At 41.0% G+C, this 18,334-nt stretch overlaps 2 protein-coding genes and 1 long non-coding RNA gene across 3 annotated transcripts in view; 2 read left to right on the forward strand and 1 right to left on the reverse strand.

Moving 5' to 3' along the window:
* MTHFD1 (methylenetetrahydrofolate dehydrogenase, cyclohydrolase and formyltetrahydrofolate synthetase 1) overlaps nt 1–539 on the reverse strand; it is a 33,196-nt gene extending 32,657 nt beyond the window's left edge. The window contains exon 1 of the mRNA XM_015865471.3: nt 448–539. Within this exon, the coding sequence (XP_015720957.2) occupies nt 448–488 (41 nt within the window). The 5' untranslated portion in view covers nt 489–539. The remainder of the gene's footprint in view (nt 1–447) is intronic.
* On the forward strand, nt 177–16,239 carry LOC146760805 (uncharacterized). The gene is made up of 3 exons (XR_014946169.1): nt 177–439; nt 7,196–7,309; nt 16,103–16,239. It is a non-coding gene; the product is annotated as an uncharacterized LOC146760805 (long non-coding RNA).
* Nucleotides 16,164–18,334, forward strand: part of ESR2 (estrogen receptor 2) — a 59,921-nt gene continuing 57,750 nt past the window's right edge. Inside the window, exon 1 of the mRNA XM_032444792.2 lies at nt 16,164–16,280. The gene's annotated coding sequence lies outside the window, so the exon portion shown is untranslated. The remainder of the gene's footprint in view (nt 16,281–18,334) is intronic.

Here is an 18,334-nt window from a genome sequence, read left to right on the forward strand (position 1 = left end):
CTACACGGCATGAGGCTCAGGTGAGTGAAAGCTGAAAGCAGAAGGAAGTCTGACAAATCTTCCCAACAGTTTTGACAAGTATAACGGGTTTCCTAGATCTACCTGTGCCCGTGAACCACATGTTAACACTCATCCTCATTTTATCTGATCCACAGATTAAATTAATTAGCTTTAAAAAGAAGCAACCAATACTCTGAAAACAGTGACCACCCCTAAGCTGCCAGCTCAGGCCCAAAAATCATCCTGAGAGCACAGAGAAGAGGCAGTGGTTGCAACTTATCGCATCGGGCTGGGCACTTAGCACAGAGATGCCGAACAACTACGAGCCATGGGCTGACGCTAGACGGGGCCAACAAGAAGCAGACCCCCACGCTGAGCCCTGGGGAGGTCTTATGAAAGGAAAACCTCCCTCCCTCTCGGCAGACCCTGCGAGAAGAGGGTACGTACGCGGAGACGACTTTGCCGCTGAGAACCTCTGCGGGGGCCATGGCGAGGGTGGGAGGGCAGCAGCCAAACGCAGCGGGGATCCGAATCGCTCTGCAGGACACGCCGACCCCCACGTGGGCCCTAAACTTTCAGTTGCAACCACAGCGCAAGCGCTGCTCCACCCCGGCGGGCTGCTGTGCTGTGCGTGTCCCTCCCCTGCGTTGTTCACCGCCCTAAGGATGGGGGGAGCGGGGAGTTTCTTAATGAGATGGGAGCCCCCGAGTTGTTCGGTGCTGGCTTTAGTGCTGCACGGACCCTGGATGTGCACAGAGGGGGTCTGTGCATAGGGATGGAGAAGCCGCCTTTGCGCTGTGCTTTGTGCTCACGCAAATTGCTGGTCACTTATTAAATAAGTCAGCATGCGTATAACTTACAGTATGTTATGGTCTAGGGTTGCAGATAGCTACTATGGGACCCTTCAGACTTTGCTAAGAGTAAATGGTTTTTCATTCAGCCGTCTTATCCTTCAGAAGTATGTCCTCTAAGCAGTGGTGCTGAGGGAGGTGTTTCCTTGTGAGGCTGCTCTGATCTGTGCAGTTCTCCATTTTATATAACCAGTGCTCTGTGTTAACCCACGTGTGAGCTGTGAGAATCAGCTTTCGGTGCTTTTCACATGGAGATGGGATGGATTGTTGGATACCATACCCTGAGGCTGCATTGCTTGTGATGCCCCCAAGGAGCTGCACAGCTCATTGGTTTGTCCGTAGGATGTGATTCAAGAAAACAGTGATTGGGGACAGGGAACTGACAGAACAGGGCTCTGGGCAACCTGATCTAGTAAAGGTGTATGTTTGGTGGCCCTGCCAGGCAGGGGGGTTGGAACTACATGATCCTTGAGGTCCCCTCCAACCCGAGTCATTCTGTAATTCTGTGAACACAGTTGGTGATGGGATGGAGCAGTACTGTGTTCCCATCCTACTGTAAGGCTTTATTCCTGTTGCTATGTGGTGTCAGTGCAACAAAGAAACTGGATGATCACTGCAGGTTCACAAAGTGTGGAGGACAGGGGTTTGATGTTAATACAGCAACAGTCCCAGTGAGAGTTTAGGACTAAAAAAGCCTGTTTGAAGTGCATTTTGGAAATGAAAGTTGCTGGTCTAAAGGGTTGGATGAGAAAGCATTCAATCCTGCTACAACACTGCATTATGCTTCTCAGTGCTGTAATCGGGTCAAGAATGGATTTGGGGACCTGTCTGATTTTGAGAGGAGTGGAGTACAGCCGTTGCAGTTTCCATCTAGCTCACAATGCGATGAGGATGGAAATATACAGGCCTTCTGTTTTGGAAGCTGAGAACCTCCAGGGTTGCTTCTCTGTTATTCTGGGAGGGGGATATATACTATATACCATATATTGTTCAAAGCTTGTCTGAGGATAAGTCTTTCCCGTGTGTTTCATTTTGTAGCATGTGGGGTGATGACTGTTGTGCTTTTTTCTCTGCTTTCTTTTTTTTTATTGAGGTTATTTCAAGTGGTCAAACCAGCTGAAGTTGAAACCATTTCAATTGTAGGAATAAAGGTCAGAAATTTCTCTTTAAAACTGACTGGAAACTGACTTCCTTGAAAAAAAAGGAAAACTGCATTTGGGGTTTTTTATGCTAAATTTAAAAAGCTAGAAATAACCATTTCCCCCCTTTCTATAGTTATTTCTTGTATTTCCTGGGATGTTCCAATAGACAGTTGCAGTGTTACATGATCCAAACTGAGATTATACAATTAACCGAGGGAGGGGATTTTTCTCAGCTGCTTAAAATTCTGTGCCCTGTTTGTTTCTCCTGTTGCTTTTATCTGAGGCTTGAATGATCTCTTGGGGAAGGAAAAAAAAATGTTCTGGAATAAGTGCTAAAGACTCTTTGAGTTGAGGGTAGTACAGGCAAAAACAACTGCTGCTAACAAAGGTTTGATGCTGAAGATGGTAACATATAAATACCAGTGGGAAAAGAAAGCCCATTTATTTAAAGGTATTCCAATGGCCTTGTTTGCAGAGTGAGCAAAAAAAAAGCTGGTGCCATCAGAAGCTGTAGATGCCAACAGTTTGCACATGTCTTTTCTTCTCTCTGCTTTTCTTAATGGCCCTGCTCCTGAAAAAAAGATGTCTCACAATGACACATAAAAAATGACCCAGAGTGTAAAAGTAATACCAAACTAACAACTTCTTTTATCATCTCTTTTTGTTTGAACCAGATTCTCTTTTCATGGGAAGGAAGAGACTCATGAATTTTAACTATTTATGACAGTAAATCAGACTGGCTGATCTCCTTTTATCATAGCAGAAAAATCTTCTTTATTTCTAACTTGTTCCATGCAGCAGTCAAGTACTGGAGCTGAAATTGTCACTCAGATGCTGTGTGTCATACATTTATGTAAGAACTTTAACTTTTAATTGTCATTTTGAAGTTGAAATACTGGGAGTGAGATGGAAAGGGAACAGAATAAGGGTTATATGATGAGAAATGGCTAAACAGACCTTTTTAGTTCTTGTTAGAGCCATATCCAGCCCTGAAATAGTGGAAAACACTCAAAAGCTGCTGCTGTAAAGGAAATCTTGGAGAAACACAGTGACAAAGGTGTACCAATAGGTACAGTTGAGAGCAGTAATCAGTGTTTTATGCTTTCAATGCAATTATTTTGACCATGCTTATACAAAACAATAAGGAATTAAAAATCTAATGCTGTGATAAGGACAACTCTGAGAATGATAAGCACAGTCTTGTATCAAAAAAGGCTTATTTTGTGTTGACTGTTAGGATGAAGGTAAGAACAGTTACTTGAAGCCTCAGAGAGGTAGATCTCTGCTCTTGAATGCAGCTCCACAGCAGCTGTTCTACCCCACTCATCTCCCTGCCAGGTGTTCCTAAGTTTGATTTGGTAACTGCCACATTTTGCCTGTTTACTCTTGCATCCACCCCCTCTTACATAACATGTCAAAAGTCATTGAGGTTGCTCTTTTAAAAAAGCCACGAAAGCTGCAAAACTTGTGCCAGAAAGACTTGCAATGTTACTGATGTGCTAAGAGCAGTGCCTCTGCTTGCACAGGGCCCCAGAGGTTGGAATCTGTTATGGGCAACTGACCCCACATCATCAAATTGAGGAGTAATGTTAGTCATTGCTTCACCCACTGGTTAGGACAGGATATCACCTTCAGTATAGGGAGAATAGAAGGCATAGATTAACTTCATGCATTTTACTTTCTTTAGCAAAGCAGGATTGGACAAATAAGTGATGTTTCTGTAGAATGTAACTTCTTTCCTGTGACGGAGAACACAGTTTAGTAATGGGGGAGTGGTAGCATTAAGATTTATGCTATTGGTCAACTGTACCTTTGATCAGATGACAGAACTGTTTGGCATGAGGCTTGTGATTGACCTCAGCATACGTGAGCCCTCATAGCTAAGCTGTGTTAATGTAACGCTAGAAGGTATGATCTAATATTTGTTTCCATCATGAGGTGTTTCTGTAGTGTAGTTAGCCCCTTAAAGTTGAGTGCATTTGTCACAGGCTCCTTTCTGTTGGCTTCTTCTCTTGTTGCTCCTTTAGCTAATTCTCTTTAGATACATCGCTTTACCTTCAAACAGAAATCTAACAACACTTCCACTTGATCTCTTAGGAATCCTGCAGAACAAAAATGTCTCATTAGCAGCTTGATGAATTTTGTGTCATACATGATTCTACTGAGAACAGTGCTGGAGTGCTTGATCATGTGGGCCCTGGGTTGTCCTGACTGATGTAAAGAGACAATTCGGAGCAAAGAAACCATTTCCTTAGTAGTCCTCTCACATAATAACCATTCCTAATACTTCTACAGCATATTGTGGCTCTCCATGCAATAAACAGCATCCTAATTCTCTGTCCCAGCCTGACTGTGAGTAATGCATTATCACATTTTTCCAGGCAGGTAGATGAGAAAGAAAGAATAATCGATTGTCTAAAGCAAAATATAAGCACAAGCACTAGATTGTCATTTCTAATTCTACCTTATTGTCTTTGGCTAATGATTTATAGTTAATGGCTTGTGGCAAAACTGGATCTTCCCTCCTTTTTGTCAGCTCCTAAATTTCACTAGGTGCCTCTGCAGTGTTTTCTATGTAAATTATTGCTATACTGGTTCTGCCTTTCTGAGTGTGGCTGCCACAATGATATTTGGAGCAGGAGGCAGGGGGTGAGAGGTAATTTTCAGAACTGCAAGTGGGGGACATCTGGAAGGCAGTCTTTCCATTGAAGTTTAATACACACAGCATCTCAGATAATTCCTTCAGCCCAAGCAAGGGCATCCCTGGTAGAGCCAGGCAGCATTAGCTAGTTTTGTATCATCTCTGCATGAACCGTCACAGGGTGCTCTCTCAACCTAGCAACTTCTGTTTTTGTAGTGTCCTATGGAGACAGGATGGGACTGAACAGATCCTGAAACATTTATAGCAGAGCAAGTCCCAGGGTTTCATGAAACCAGATTTCCCATAGATCATACTTTCAATAAATAGGATATTCAAAGGTAAACATGAATAAATGAAGAATTCTTTGGGCTTGAGTAATACACTCATTCTGTGTCTCCAAACAATCACTTTGAAAGATTGAACTGTATTTGAAAAACCCTCTTCTGGAATTGTCTCAACATAAGCCTATAATATATACGTGTGAGCATGTAACTCCCAGTTTATTTACCTTGTACTGCAAACCTTTGTATACAAAATCTTTGGCTTCTCATGGGAGTGATCCCATTTTTGCCCTTTGAGTTGTATGATTTGTATTTTGAAAGAATTGCTCAGTTTATAAATGAGGCAGAGGTTTGAGAGACACATCACTTATGTTTGCCCTGAAGCTATGGAGTCTGTCCGTTCTTGCATGCTCAAGTCTATTGTTCTGTACTCTCTCTGAGCTTTCCAATTTACAGACCAGCTTTAAATCTCACTAGAAAGTCTGTGCTATGAAATGAGCCATCCTTTCCTGCTATATGTAAGAGCCTGAAATAATGCAGCAGGACAGTCCAATGCTGTGGCCTGTGTCAGCTGTAACAGGCAAACACCCTTTAGTCCCCTTCAGCCACCATCCTGAAGTGAACCATTTTGCCATCTCTAGCCTGTGTACCCTATTGCAGCTGCTGAGGTTGCACATGGAATAGTTGTGCTTTGGAGCCCTGCTGCTTTGTGGAGCTAACCGTGAGCCTGTGGTTAGACTCTGGGCCATTTCTATATTATAGCGCTGACACTAGTATAGGCATTGACCTTGTGGACCTATGTGGTGAAATGTCAGCACGGGGCAAGTTAAGCAGTTTGGCCTGAGCAGCTGCCTCAGTAATACAGTTGGGGCGTGAGTCTTACTGCCCTTTTCCTTTAAGGATTCAGTGGCATTCTTGGAGCTTTGTGAAAAGCTCTGATGATGAGAACAAAGTGTTTTTCCCTTTGTGAACAATTTTTGATTTCCAGTTCCTCGTACTTCCTATGATTTTTACAAGTTACAGGGTGATGGAGCCTTTATGATACAGGCAGCCTATGTGATTTCAGAGGAATTCTGAGGAGCTGCTTTCCTGTCTGTCCTGGGATCTGTGTGTGGGGGGGTACACTGACATTTTAAATAGGAGCATTTTCACACAGAACTGCCTGGCAATTTGAATTTTCTTTGAGACAGCACACATGGTGTCCTTCACTCAGGAAGGTGCCCTTCACTCAGGTACAGAGAGCATGAGTGCTCATGACAGAGAAGCGTTACAGCTTCACGTGGAGGATGGTTTCTAAAGCCTGATGAGTTGTCTTAAACTGTGCTCACTAACGGGGAAATAGAGCTGACACACAGACAAATAAATAACTGAATTTCTTTTTCAAAAAGGCTATGATAGTTCTGTAGCATTCATATAGTTCACATTCAAGTGTCAGCTATTCCAAAGAGAAGAGGGATTCAGATATTACTAGCTTGGCAGAGAGGGGGAACAATTGTTTGCGTAGGGTCACTGCCTCACTTTATGCTTTTAATTTGGGTGCTGGCTGCTGCTGTTACCTGGTGCTGATGATCCAAAGCCTCAACTCTGTACACCACACATAGATGACAATGACAGCATGAATGCATGCAGCCTCCCTCCAGGAACTGGGAGAATATTGAATGTGAAGGATGCGGTCTATGGTAACTCAGCAAGTGGCAATTCTTGGTATACTTTCAGGTGACAGTGACACTGTGCCTTCCTAAGCAGATCTAAAACTAAACTCTTGGTGATATATAAAAATGAACCTGTCCCCAAATACGCTCCTTAGCATTTTTTTTTTTCTTTAAATGAGAGGACATTTCATGTTCGAAATTGCTGGCAATACACAGGTCTGTGCCTTAATTCCCAGTTCCTGGTATCTTGCACTAATTACAGTGGATGTTGCACACTCATTCAGAGAAAAGGTATCTTGTATGACTGTCCATTACCATCTCATGGCAGCAAAATTTTCTGCAGAGTGATGTGATGTTTTCGTGTTTAAGCAATGGAATGTAGTAAATATGTATATGTAATTGCTAAGTGGTGACGTCCTCATCTGTGGATCAGTGTTCCCAATGGGAAGAGACACTGTTAGACCTGTGAGATTTAGACATTAGTATGGGAGCCCCTTCTTCCTATCCATGTACTGAATGGCTTGCACTTCTATCTAGTTTATTTCAGCCCTCTACAGCTTGGGCTTCAGGTAATTGTGTAAAATTTGCATCATAAATATATTTAACGTTTCTTTCTGGTCATTTTCAGACTGAAAGAACAAAAAGGCTGGGATCAAATTGCCACTGCTGATGTACAAGCTTTGTTGCACCTTTGGAACCAAAGAAATTGTGATGGGGAAAGAAAGAAGAAAATTCTTACAAGGTAAAAAACATTTGGGGTAAACACTTTCTGCAGTGACACTTTGAGATGGAAGCAAGAATAAAAAAGTATTTGTGCTCAACTTATGGATTTCATTATGCAGGTTCTTGCAAAAGACAACACTAACTAGCAATAGAACTAGAGGGAATGGCTTCAAGTTGTGCCAGGGTAGATTCTGGTTGGAACTTAGGAAATACTTCTTCTCTGAGAGAGTGGTCTGGCTGGAACAGGCTGCCAGGGGAGGTGGTGGAGGCAACATCCCTGGAAGTGCTCAATAAAAGCTTAGATTTTGTACTGAGGGACATGGTTTAGTGGGAAATATTGGTGATAGATGGACAATTGGACTGGGTGATCTTAGAGGTCTTTTCCAACCTTGGTGATTTTATGATTTAATAATGAGGAGGAGATTCTCTTCTGATGACTCGGTGATGAGTTAACTCTGGGTAAATGGAAAATATAAGAATAAGTTGCTTTAGTCACTGCTACCTTTGGCTTTGAGCTTTCTTTAATTTTAAAGTTAAGCTGTACCAAAGAATATTTTTCAAGTTTCATGGGTGAAGATCTAGTTACAAACCACATGTCCCTTCATTAATCAGTCAGGATACTCCAGGGCAGCAGGAAAAGCATATTTATATGAACTTGTATCAAACTAATATCCTGTTTCTATAGTGCTTCTTTCAGCTATGCTGCTAAGGTCTGAAGTGGAATACCTTCATGTGTGAAGAAACTAGAAAATATGGGCATAGATCAGGTGTCTGTGCCTACTTGATACTTCCAAAGAAACACAGGGTGAGCTCTAGAGTGCTTAATGCTATGTATGGATGGCTGTCGTATGTTAGGAATTCAGTTGCATTGTAGTTCCTTCAGAAAAAATCTATTTCCTGAAGCTTCAGATGACAACATCTGAAACATTTATGTCATAATCTCTTTGTAGCAGTGGTTCCTGACCTTATTTTAGAAGGCTTTGCTAATACATTCTTCTGAGCCCTGGACTCTGGGTCAAGTTGTACTCTATGCTGTTGTGACAGTAGTTGAGACTGGAAGGGACTTCTTGAGAATCAGAGTAGTAGAATCATTTAGGTTGGAAAATACATGGATTGTACAGCAAGGAGAGAGGTTACCACCAACCCACTTGATTACGTGTTATTCTAGAATATACTGAAGACTTTGTATACATGCTAAGTAGCCAGTGAGAGCTAGCGTTTATAATGGAAGGAAGAAATATTTTCTTGAACATGGAGGCAAAAAACATCTTTCATTATAGGGCTGAAGTCACAAAATTAGTAGATCTCAAATGTTTATCTACAGCAGGATTAAGAACCCAGCAAACAGAAGGTTGCATGATACAAAGGGTACCCATACTGAAACCCAGATTGCCATTCAGACTGGATCTGGATAAGATAATGTTTTTTCTTCTGGTGTCACAGTGCAATGGCACCCCACATAAAGTCCTGGTGCAGAGCTGATCCTGCTGTGGTATTGCAGTGGCATGCACTGTGAAATCCCAGCCCACCAAAGTCAAAAGGAATATTGCCATTTGCTCTAGGACTACGTCAATGACTTCTGTTATCACAGGTGATGCAATACACAAGGCACAGCGAAACAAACATCACAAAGTAGGTGCTTGACCCTGTGACATAAAAGCAAACAAACAGTGACAGAAGAAGCCAGCCAAGGCAAATAAAGAACTATAGAAAAATAAATTACTAAGGGCTTTTTGTATTTTTTTGCCTTCCAAAGTGTTCTGGGTACAAAGAGGATGTCTGTTCTTGATTAGCTTTGAAGAAGCATTTAAAACTTTTCTTAAGTAGTGAGAGTATTTTGACTCCAGCAGAAGTCCAAAGGAAATGCTTCTCACACTGCAAAGGTAGAGATCAGTGCTTCTGTCCCTAGTGGTGTAGAAATATGAATTATACAAAGAACTGTTAAAATATTATTCTGAGGTATAGATTGGGTTATCAGTCTGCTATGTCCACAGGCATGCTATTCCTTATGAGCTGAAATATGAAATACTTACCCATGGAAAGGTAAGGAGCCAGCCAAAATCAATCAATTCTGACCTGTTTTTAGACTTAATGAATACATCCCACTCTGTAGACTAGTTACAGTAGATCCTCCATCCAGTAATGGTGAAGGTGAGAGTAAGATGAAAATCTGCACAGAACAGAAGGGATGTTTTAAGCTGCATGTAATGCATGGCACGAGATCACTCTCTCAGTGTTTTTCTACAAAATCCTCACCCTCTGTGATCCTGTGATTCTCTCATTGACAAACAGCTGCAAAAGCACACACTGAACCTGCTCACGTAGTAGCAGAGTTCCCAGTGAAGCACGTGCTCCCCTGAACTTCAGGCACAGAGCTAGCTAAGCCAGGCAAAAATTTGCCTGAGGCCTTCACAGCAGCACTAACCTTTTCATGCTCCGTGTTCCAGATGGAAGGAGTCGATTACTTATAGAAAAGGAAAGCAATGTGAATTCTCCTGTATCATGCTCCTCCCTGACTTTTCAGGATTTTATTGGTGGTGTCATACCTTGCAAGTGGCAATTTAGAGAAATAAAGGCTGTCTTGGAAGAATCTAGATATCTCATGGGTTTATTGGACAGTCGTCTGTACTGGACAAAGAAAAGGGGAAACATTAAATGTAAATCAGTGGGCCTGTGAATTAAGCACAGACCCATTCCTCAAGTTTGTTTTAGTATTCATTATTTTCTTTAAGCAGCTGCGTATTCTGCTACTTGTACTAATATCAAAAACATCCCTGGGATAAATTCAGTAAAATCCTAAGTATTATAAGGCGAAGCAGCTTCCTGCAACTGGACTAAGTTGAGAAGACTCAGAAGAGTGATTTTCTGGCTATGTGACATGCCTTTGCTTTTGGAGCAGGGCACATGCATTTCCATCTGCGTATCTTAGTAAAGCATTTTCACTACAGCATGTAGTAAATATACTCCTCTGTATGCATCCGAAAGACAGAACACAGGCTGAATGCAGTGTAGCGTTACCACGAAAGCTGTTGCTTTCACATTTGACGCTAAGGGGAGCTCTCGTATTAAAGAAGATAATGCCATGCATCTTTTACAGCTGCTGCTCAGGAGAAGATAATGTAAAGCAGGCATTAACATCAGGCTCTCCTTGTGGCCTTATTTTGCAAAAGCTAAGTGTATTTGTCTCATTTGGTAAGAAAGAAAAAAGAAAAAGACCTCATTCAGGCAGGCAGCTAAAGTTCACACAGCTAGTGAAATAATCGAACATAAGTGTGTGCTACTGAGCTCCTGCTTGTCCACCACAGACAAAGGCTTTCTTTTTGTCTTTCTAATCTTTAGGTTTCAGCCTACAAATTAGTTTGGTCCCTTTGACCCATTGCTTTGTACAAAGTCTAAGAAGCAGAGTGCATGCTTCATCTGAAGGCAGGAGTCTCTATTATAAAAGAGAATCTTATGTATTCCCTGTTATTAGTAACAAAAGAATCAAGATGCTAACATTTTGTTCATTCTCTTCTGTTTTCTTATAAGACAGGATAAAAAAAAAGAAAAGTTAAGACTAGCTTAATTTTTTGGTTATATAGCTGTTGCCAGCATGCAGCAATTTCTTCCTGCTCCCTAAAGGAGAGTGAGGCAGGAGCTAAGGGTGGCCACAGTCTAGACGGTGTGTTCACTGATAGGTGACTATGTCCCATCCTATCTGATTATAGTGAGCAGAGCTGGATCCTGCTAAACATCCATCCACAGTCCCAGACCATGCAAGTGATGAACCAGAGCACAAACAGGGAGCCCAGTTAGGAGTAAATGGAGACAGGGCCATAGATTACACGAGTCCAAAATCTATTTAGGAGACAGGCAGAGAAAGACTGGGAGGCTATTCTACAATTTACATCCATGGGGTCATGCAGGAAACCGGTGGCATAGCTCCAAGATACATCCAAGAGGCAGAGCTGGAGATAGGACTGGTGATAGATTTGCACACAACATAGCCTGGCCAATGTCCTTGCTAAAGATGGTTCTGGTCAGGGCCTAGAGCTCTGACCGCCTCCCTGCCCAACTGGTGTATCCTCACAGACTGGGGCTCAGAAGTGAATTAGTACAAAGTGATTTGGTTTTCATAGGGCTGTTTCAGTGGCCACAGATCCAGGACAAGGTGAGGGAACTGCAGAAGGGACATGGCATAGATGACTTGGAGTTTGGTCAGGTTTGAGAGAGAGACATGGCACGGGCTACTCAGAAATAGGAAATGGATGCTAAAGGTTACCCCTGACAAGACCACTCAGGGCTAAGGGAACAGATGCAGGCTGTTCTTGAGGTGCTCTGCAAACCACACAGGCTTAGGGAACATTTACTCAGGTTTGTTGGGAGCTCAGAGCCCAGGGCCAAACCTGAACCTTGGGGGATGGAGCCCCACATTTGCTATAGAAAAGCCACCAATAAGGTATGCAATCTTGCATCTGAGCAAGATATTAACTGTTATACTTTTTGGTGTGATAGATCATGGCAGAGGACTTTGAAGTGAAGTTGATTGTGTCCTCTCCTGCAGATTTAGTTTTGAAACTGAGAGATTTTGTAAACTGAGAGACCACTATGGCTTTTCAGGCCAAAAACACAGTGATCAACTTGATCTGATAAAGCAGCCAGGAAATAACTGGGAGTGACTGATTGGATTTTGAATTTGTGTGATAAAATAGATTGAAACTTAGAAATAATTACAGTAGTGTTAGCAGATTCCTACTACATCGGTTATAAAACAGCTATGATAAGAATTGGCACTTTGTTACCTGGAAACTGTACCAAGCATGACAAACAAACGCACAGATTGGAACTTGTTAGCATTCACTCTGGTGATTGCGCCAACAGAATAGCAAATAATTGATGGTAGTGAAAACATCTACTGCAGGTCATATGAAAGGGAAAAAAAAAGGGGGGGATGCTCATGCCCATACCTAATCATGAAACCATGGGCACTTTAAATGAAACTGTGATTAGTTTTTAAGTACCTACTTCTGACACCTGTTTCCATGAGAACAGGAGCAGCGGATAGAAGTGATGTAACCAGAGATCTTGTTCACTGTACAGGCACAGAAGCTGCAGATATGGCACATAAAAGCATTAGGACCAGTCAGTGGGGTGTTGTTAGGAGGAGAGGAAGGCTTACTGATGTTTCAAAGACGCTTAGTAAACTTCCAACAGAACTCCTTAAAGCAAACATCGCTGCTACTTTTTAACAAAGACAACAAAGATTTTTAAGCGCAGTTTTTATTTAAAGGTGAAATGGTCAGCAAGGAATCAGTTCTGTTTTGGAAACCTGAACCTCTCAAGCAGCTAACACCATGAGGATTGAAAGAGAAACGGGAGTGTAGCATCAATAATGTATTATTCTACTGCAAAACTGCCTGATAAGCATTCATTTGCTTTATATTACATCCTTTTCCTAGCGATATTCCATTGCATATAATTTTAATGAGATAACAAAACATCTTTTTCTGTGTTGCTGAATCACGTTTATTGTGAGCAATTCAAAAAGAACAATCTTAGTTTTATAGTCTAAATATTTTCTTGGACCAGAAGTGTTTTGGAACAAAAATTCAGGCATATTTTCTAATTAATTGGGCAATACTGAAATTTATCTTTTCATGAAATACGATGCCATATTTATATGATGCCATAGTTTTCTCTTTATCAGTATGAATGATGAAGGAAAAGAAGGAGCAGAAGTCAGTAGTGTTCTCCCAAGGAACTTAACTGTTATACATGATGGAGTATTATACGTTAAGGTAGGTTGTCTTTCAGATGTCTTTAGAAGTATGGCCATTTGTGCAGCCTATCAAATACTAGCTTCTCTCCTCTCTCCTCTCTCCTCTCTCTCTTTCTTTTATTCCCGAAGGAAAAACCCTCAATAAAACAATGAACTCAGCCTGGAGGCTGCAGGTAACTTGTGTGCTTGTTACTTTTGCAGAGAGAGATTGGAAAGATTGTAATTGATGCAATTTCTCGCAATAACAAAATGTTCCTGACCTTTTGTTGATCACAGAGCAAATGTACTTTTAGTATATCAAGTAAAATCAAATTTTACTCTTTTTTCCCTCCTGCTACTTCTCAAGGATGGTGTTATATTCTACATAGCTTAATAAAATTTTGAACTAAGTAGATGAGAACAGAATGTTGTAGTTGAAGACCCTTGCAGTCACCAAACAGCTACCTCAATTTTCCAATTTCAGCATTTTCCATATTAAAAACATGGATATATGTGTCTGAGAGCAAGGAAGCTATCAGCATGGTACTGAAGAGCATAACATTTTAATGCAGGGAGATTTTTTAGTGTGAGAATATAGGAAATGGTTCACAGACTATTATTTATGTTAACTGCCAGGCAGATCCTGTGGCAAATACAAAAAGCCCCATCAAGAAGTTCTGCTGCAGGAATTAAGTTGTTCTCTGCTTGTAGGTATATGGGGGTTTTACTTAGGCAGGCTTTGTATTATATAAATCCAGGGACAAAATCCTCAGTATATGAGAACTGGACAGTGAAGCAAGAAGAATGCACTGCTTCTCATTGGAGACCATTCCTAATCTGTCCTCACTTCCTACCTGGGAGATCAATACAACCAAGTTTTGTCAGGTGTTCCTGCTTTTCTGCTTTGACTGTGACATGTCTCCTCTCACCAAAAGGACAAGATAGTTATGAGTGGGCTTAAAAAATTTATTCCAAACATTAATTCTTCAGATTGACATAGAACTTGGCAATGATTATACAGAGAACTAAACAACCGATGAAGTTATATTTACAGTGTGGTCTAAGAATTTGCTGTTTATACTTGGAAATTTGGGGAGTACTGGATTTCAGTAGTACTGTAATATGAAGGTGCACTAAACAGTTTTGTCAACAGATTCTTTCAGACGACTTTTTAGTCACTGTAGAAGTTATTTTAAATGACACTGAATTTCATAGCTGCCACCTATAATTGGGATGTAATTTTGCTGCAGATGTGGTTCCAAATTGACCATAAAATGGTAGAGCTCAACATCCTCAGAGGAGGGAACAAGGTAAAGAACAGGATCACAGCTCCACTCTTTGGAGGAGGAGATTTTGGCCTGTTGTGAGGATCTGTTTGGCAGGCTCTTGTGGGATAAGATCTTGGCTACAAGAATGGCTCAGGAGAGCTGGCTGAGTTTCAAAGATTATCTAAAATGGTCCATGCACTTGTGCAGGAAATCAAGCAAAGGTGGCAGGAGGCCAGAATGTATGAACAAGGATCTCCTGAGGAAAAACAAAAACAGAAAGGGAGCATAAAGAGGTTCAGCCTCAAAGTGATTCTATCTCTTGCAGATGCTTCTCCTTATCTATCATTTTGTTTCTGTGGTGTGGCTTCTCCAAATCCAGCTCGTTAACCAAAGAAGCGCCTTAACAGGGAACAAGCTCAGAGTTAGGAACAGACCATAAAAAGATCACTGTTGGTAGTACTCTCACATTCAGTCCTTGAAAGCTCATGTCAAGTAGCTGAAATAAATTGCTGCTTCTGTAACTACCATAGAGTCACAGTCAAATATCAGCATTTATACACTTGGTAGGGAGAAGTAAGTGAAAGATTCAGAACTGAAAAAGTGTCTGAAGTAGAATTGTATGTCTTTTCCACAAGCGTCAGTTCTACATCTGTTATGGTTGTTAGCAGTTTGACTATAACTGTATAACACACGATGCTTTAAATGAAAGGGAACCATGATAGCCTGCCTGGATCTAGCACACCCATTATGTATTTCAGGCTGGAGTTAGGAGAGAGTTAATCCATCATTCAGCATACGTTAAGGAAGTGCACAGAGCAGCTAAAGGATGTGCAGGGTAATGGGACTTGAAATAATGTAATTCCTGGAGTTACAAGATGTGGATCATTCAGATTTTTCCTGTGCTTACTGCCTTGAGCACCACCAGCAGTAGTTATAATGGGTAAAACTTACATTTTTTCATGATAGATGGTGTCACAGTATCACTAGGCAGATTTCAGCACTGTGTCACAGTAGATGACGGAAGTTTGGAAAATCTCTTTTAGCAGGAGATTAGAGGAGTTTGAGATTCTTCCTATTTTTTAATAGGAAGGTTTTATTCTGTGCTGGAGGTTACACCTTGAGGTATGACTGGAGGCACTGGAGATATTCTCCTTATGGTACAGAATTCCTTACCTGATCACAACCTCTCTTGCCACATTCCCCACTTTTGGAATCATGTATCATCAGTAATAATAAAGGTATCCTCTGACCAAGAGGACAGTATGACTGGGTAGTAGTCAGAATTAAGCTAAGTCATAGGAGACAGCACAGGTGGTGTACAAGGATGCTCTCTCACGTACCTCATAATTTTTGATATTGATTGCTATCATATATGTTTAAGAAGGATGATGCTATCGAAATATCAGTGGATTGCCTCTCATTAGTAGTAATGGCTGTGGAAGCAGTATTTGAACCATGTAACCAACCGTTTTCTTTGAGGAGATACAATTTTAACCCCTGATGCTACATTGAAGCTGTGTCTTAACAGTCATTTTCAATTATTTCAATGAAAAAAATAACTATTATGGACTGTCATGTAGTCTTGTGTCTAATACATAGGACTTTTTATTGTCCTTGTTAAAATTTAGCTGGAAAGATATTCTCACTCACAGTCACAAGTAGGCTATGTTGCAGCTTGTTAAAAAGAGAAGTCACTACTCCTTGAAAAGTTTTCCTGACTTAAACCAGCTTTTCTTACTCTCAGAAGCCAAGAAATATCCAAGAGATACATGCATTTGTAACCTTCTTGATATTTGCTTATCCCTAGATTCCACTTGCAGCCAGTCTTGTTCTGAAGAGCGCTTATTAATATTTTATTCTGGATGTCTCTATGGAGAGGGAGAAAGAAGAGTGGAAACAGCCTAGAGAAGAAGCTGAGAAGACAGAGGCAGGTTATCCTCCTATGTGATGTTAATGGCAAGTGGCAAGGATTTCAGTTAAGAAAGGTAAGAGTATTCAACTCCCTCTTCATTTGCAGAGAGGGGAATCATCACAGTGACTTCCATGGCTACACTTTTCATTCCTACATTCCTCTGAGCTACCAGAAGAAATAACCTTTTGTCCCCTCTTCCTTGGGGGACACTTGTTTTTATTGTCATCTCTGATCAAATCCATGAGCACTGATTTAACAGGAGATGATGAAGGAGCTTTTGTGCCCTTCTCAGCAACTTCAGCATGCATAGAGCACGTTTCTGGGTCATGGGATGCAATTGGATTTCAGATGAATTAGTAGTGGTAAAGACATTGTGTGCAACCTACCTGCTGTGTGGTTATGAAGTCTAGTGGCTCAGCTAATAATGAGGTATGTGGTGAGTTCAGGTAAAGTAACAGATGGATTTAAAATCTCGTGCTCCAGCTTTGTACTGATGCAGAATAAACGCATCCACAGCAGTATGGAAATGTAAAAGATGTTCATAATCATCTCTCAACAATTATTAACAACTCCAACCTGAGTCTGGTTCTTAAAGTGTATCAGTGGGCTCAGCTGTGGGCTTCCACAGCAGGTCTTATTGTCCATGTAACAGATCACCAAACATGCTGACTCTGAGACTGAAATCTAAGTGGATGTGATTAGAGTCAACAACTCCTCTCAGAAAAAAAGACAGTAGTATCTCCTTTATCAATCTGAAGCAGTATTTCTCTCCCCACTGCTGCCTGAGAAGGTAAACTCTAGCCAAAATAGTGATAGAGTAGTGCTGGCAGAGCATTCATGGTGGTTTTTGTTTGTTTATATATTTGTTTGTTTTGAGCTGAAATAATTGGTTATAGGGAGACAGAATGCTCTCCTTGAAGCATTACGTACTTGGGCTCCTCACTGTAACTAACATGTTCTTGTGCAGCAGTTTCCAGCTGGTGAATTGTCCCTAGAGGAAACATCCTCCCCAGCTGCTCCAGGTCAGCAGAATCAATGGTATCTCAGAAGGAAAATAATTCCTTTGTTGACTTGCCATTCACTTGGTATATCCACAAGTACACTAAAGGTTTGTGTAAATAACGAAAGGTGTTTGCTGTTGAATGAGACTAGAATTCTCTTATTGCGCTATATATATTTCAATATTGCTTTCATTCCCTGACTTGAGCCGTAAGTAGGACAGCAAACTGTAGCACTGTCATCAGGTACCTATCTTTTTAAACTACATTGTTCACAATTCTTTGGAAGAACATTGGCTGGAGAAGACGGGCGTTGTGCTCTTGAAAAAGCATTGACTATGCAGGACAGGAAATCTAAAATTAGTAGGTGAGATAAAGTGAATTTACGTCAAGAAATATGGTAAAGGGAAGACGTTGCAGCAGCTGACTTCATCAAACAACCAGTGACACCAAGTAAAGGTAGGGAATTCTTCTTATTTACCTCTTCTGACAACTATCATTTGGCTAGTGTCACTGTGAAGACCTATGTTATTTAGCAGAGAAGGAAAACAAGATGTTCTCTTTACACTGTTGAAAGAAAAATAGCATTAATTTATGATACCTCAAACTGCTACTGTGCTAAGGGACAGTACTTGCTGTTCTCAAGTTCAACAGCAGGTCACTTTCTCTTGTTGCTGAGCTTTAGCACCCAGGTATTTCCTGACTACTAAGTTATGGGAATATTGGATGATGCTGGAGGGACCTGAAGCCATAATTCTGCCATAAAGAACACAAAGTACAGATGCTCTCCTTGCCTCAGGCACAAGCAGAATGTTCTTTTTTTCACCTTGTGAAACAAGAAGTCAAAAGGTAATGAAATATAAAAGGATTTTTTATCCCTTTTGGAGGTGTACAAATTGTAAGGAAAAAGGGAGTGTCTTCCTATGAGAATAGTGCTGAATTTAGCTGCCATGAAAACATTTAGCAAAAAAGACAACAGTTGTGGCCTTTCTCTTAGAAAATAAAAGTAATGTACACTGTGTAATAAGCAGGAAAAATGATTGCAGTTTTTTTCTGAGTGAACTCAGTATTACTGTGACCATTTTCTTAGCCCAAGAAATAATGCCTTGATGTGATTTTGTACTGTTGA

This window comes from Coturnix japonica, chromosome 5, assembly GCF_054131305.1.
Source record: "Coturnix japonica strain WE chromosome 5, WE-NBRP24, whole genome shotgun sequence".
NCBI classification, from domain to species: domain Eukaryota; kingdom Metazoa; phylum Chordata; class Aves; order Galliformes; family Phasianidae; genus Coturnix; species Coturnix japonica.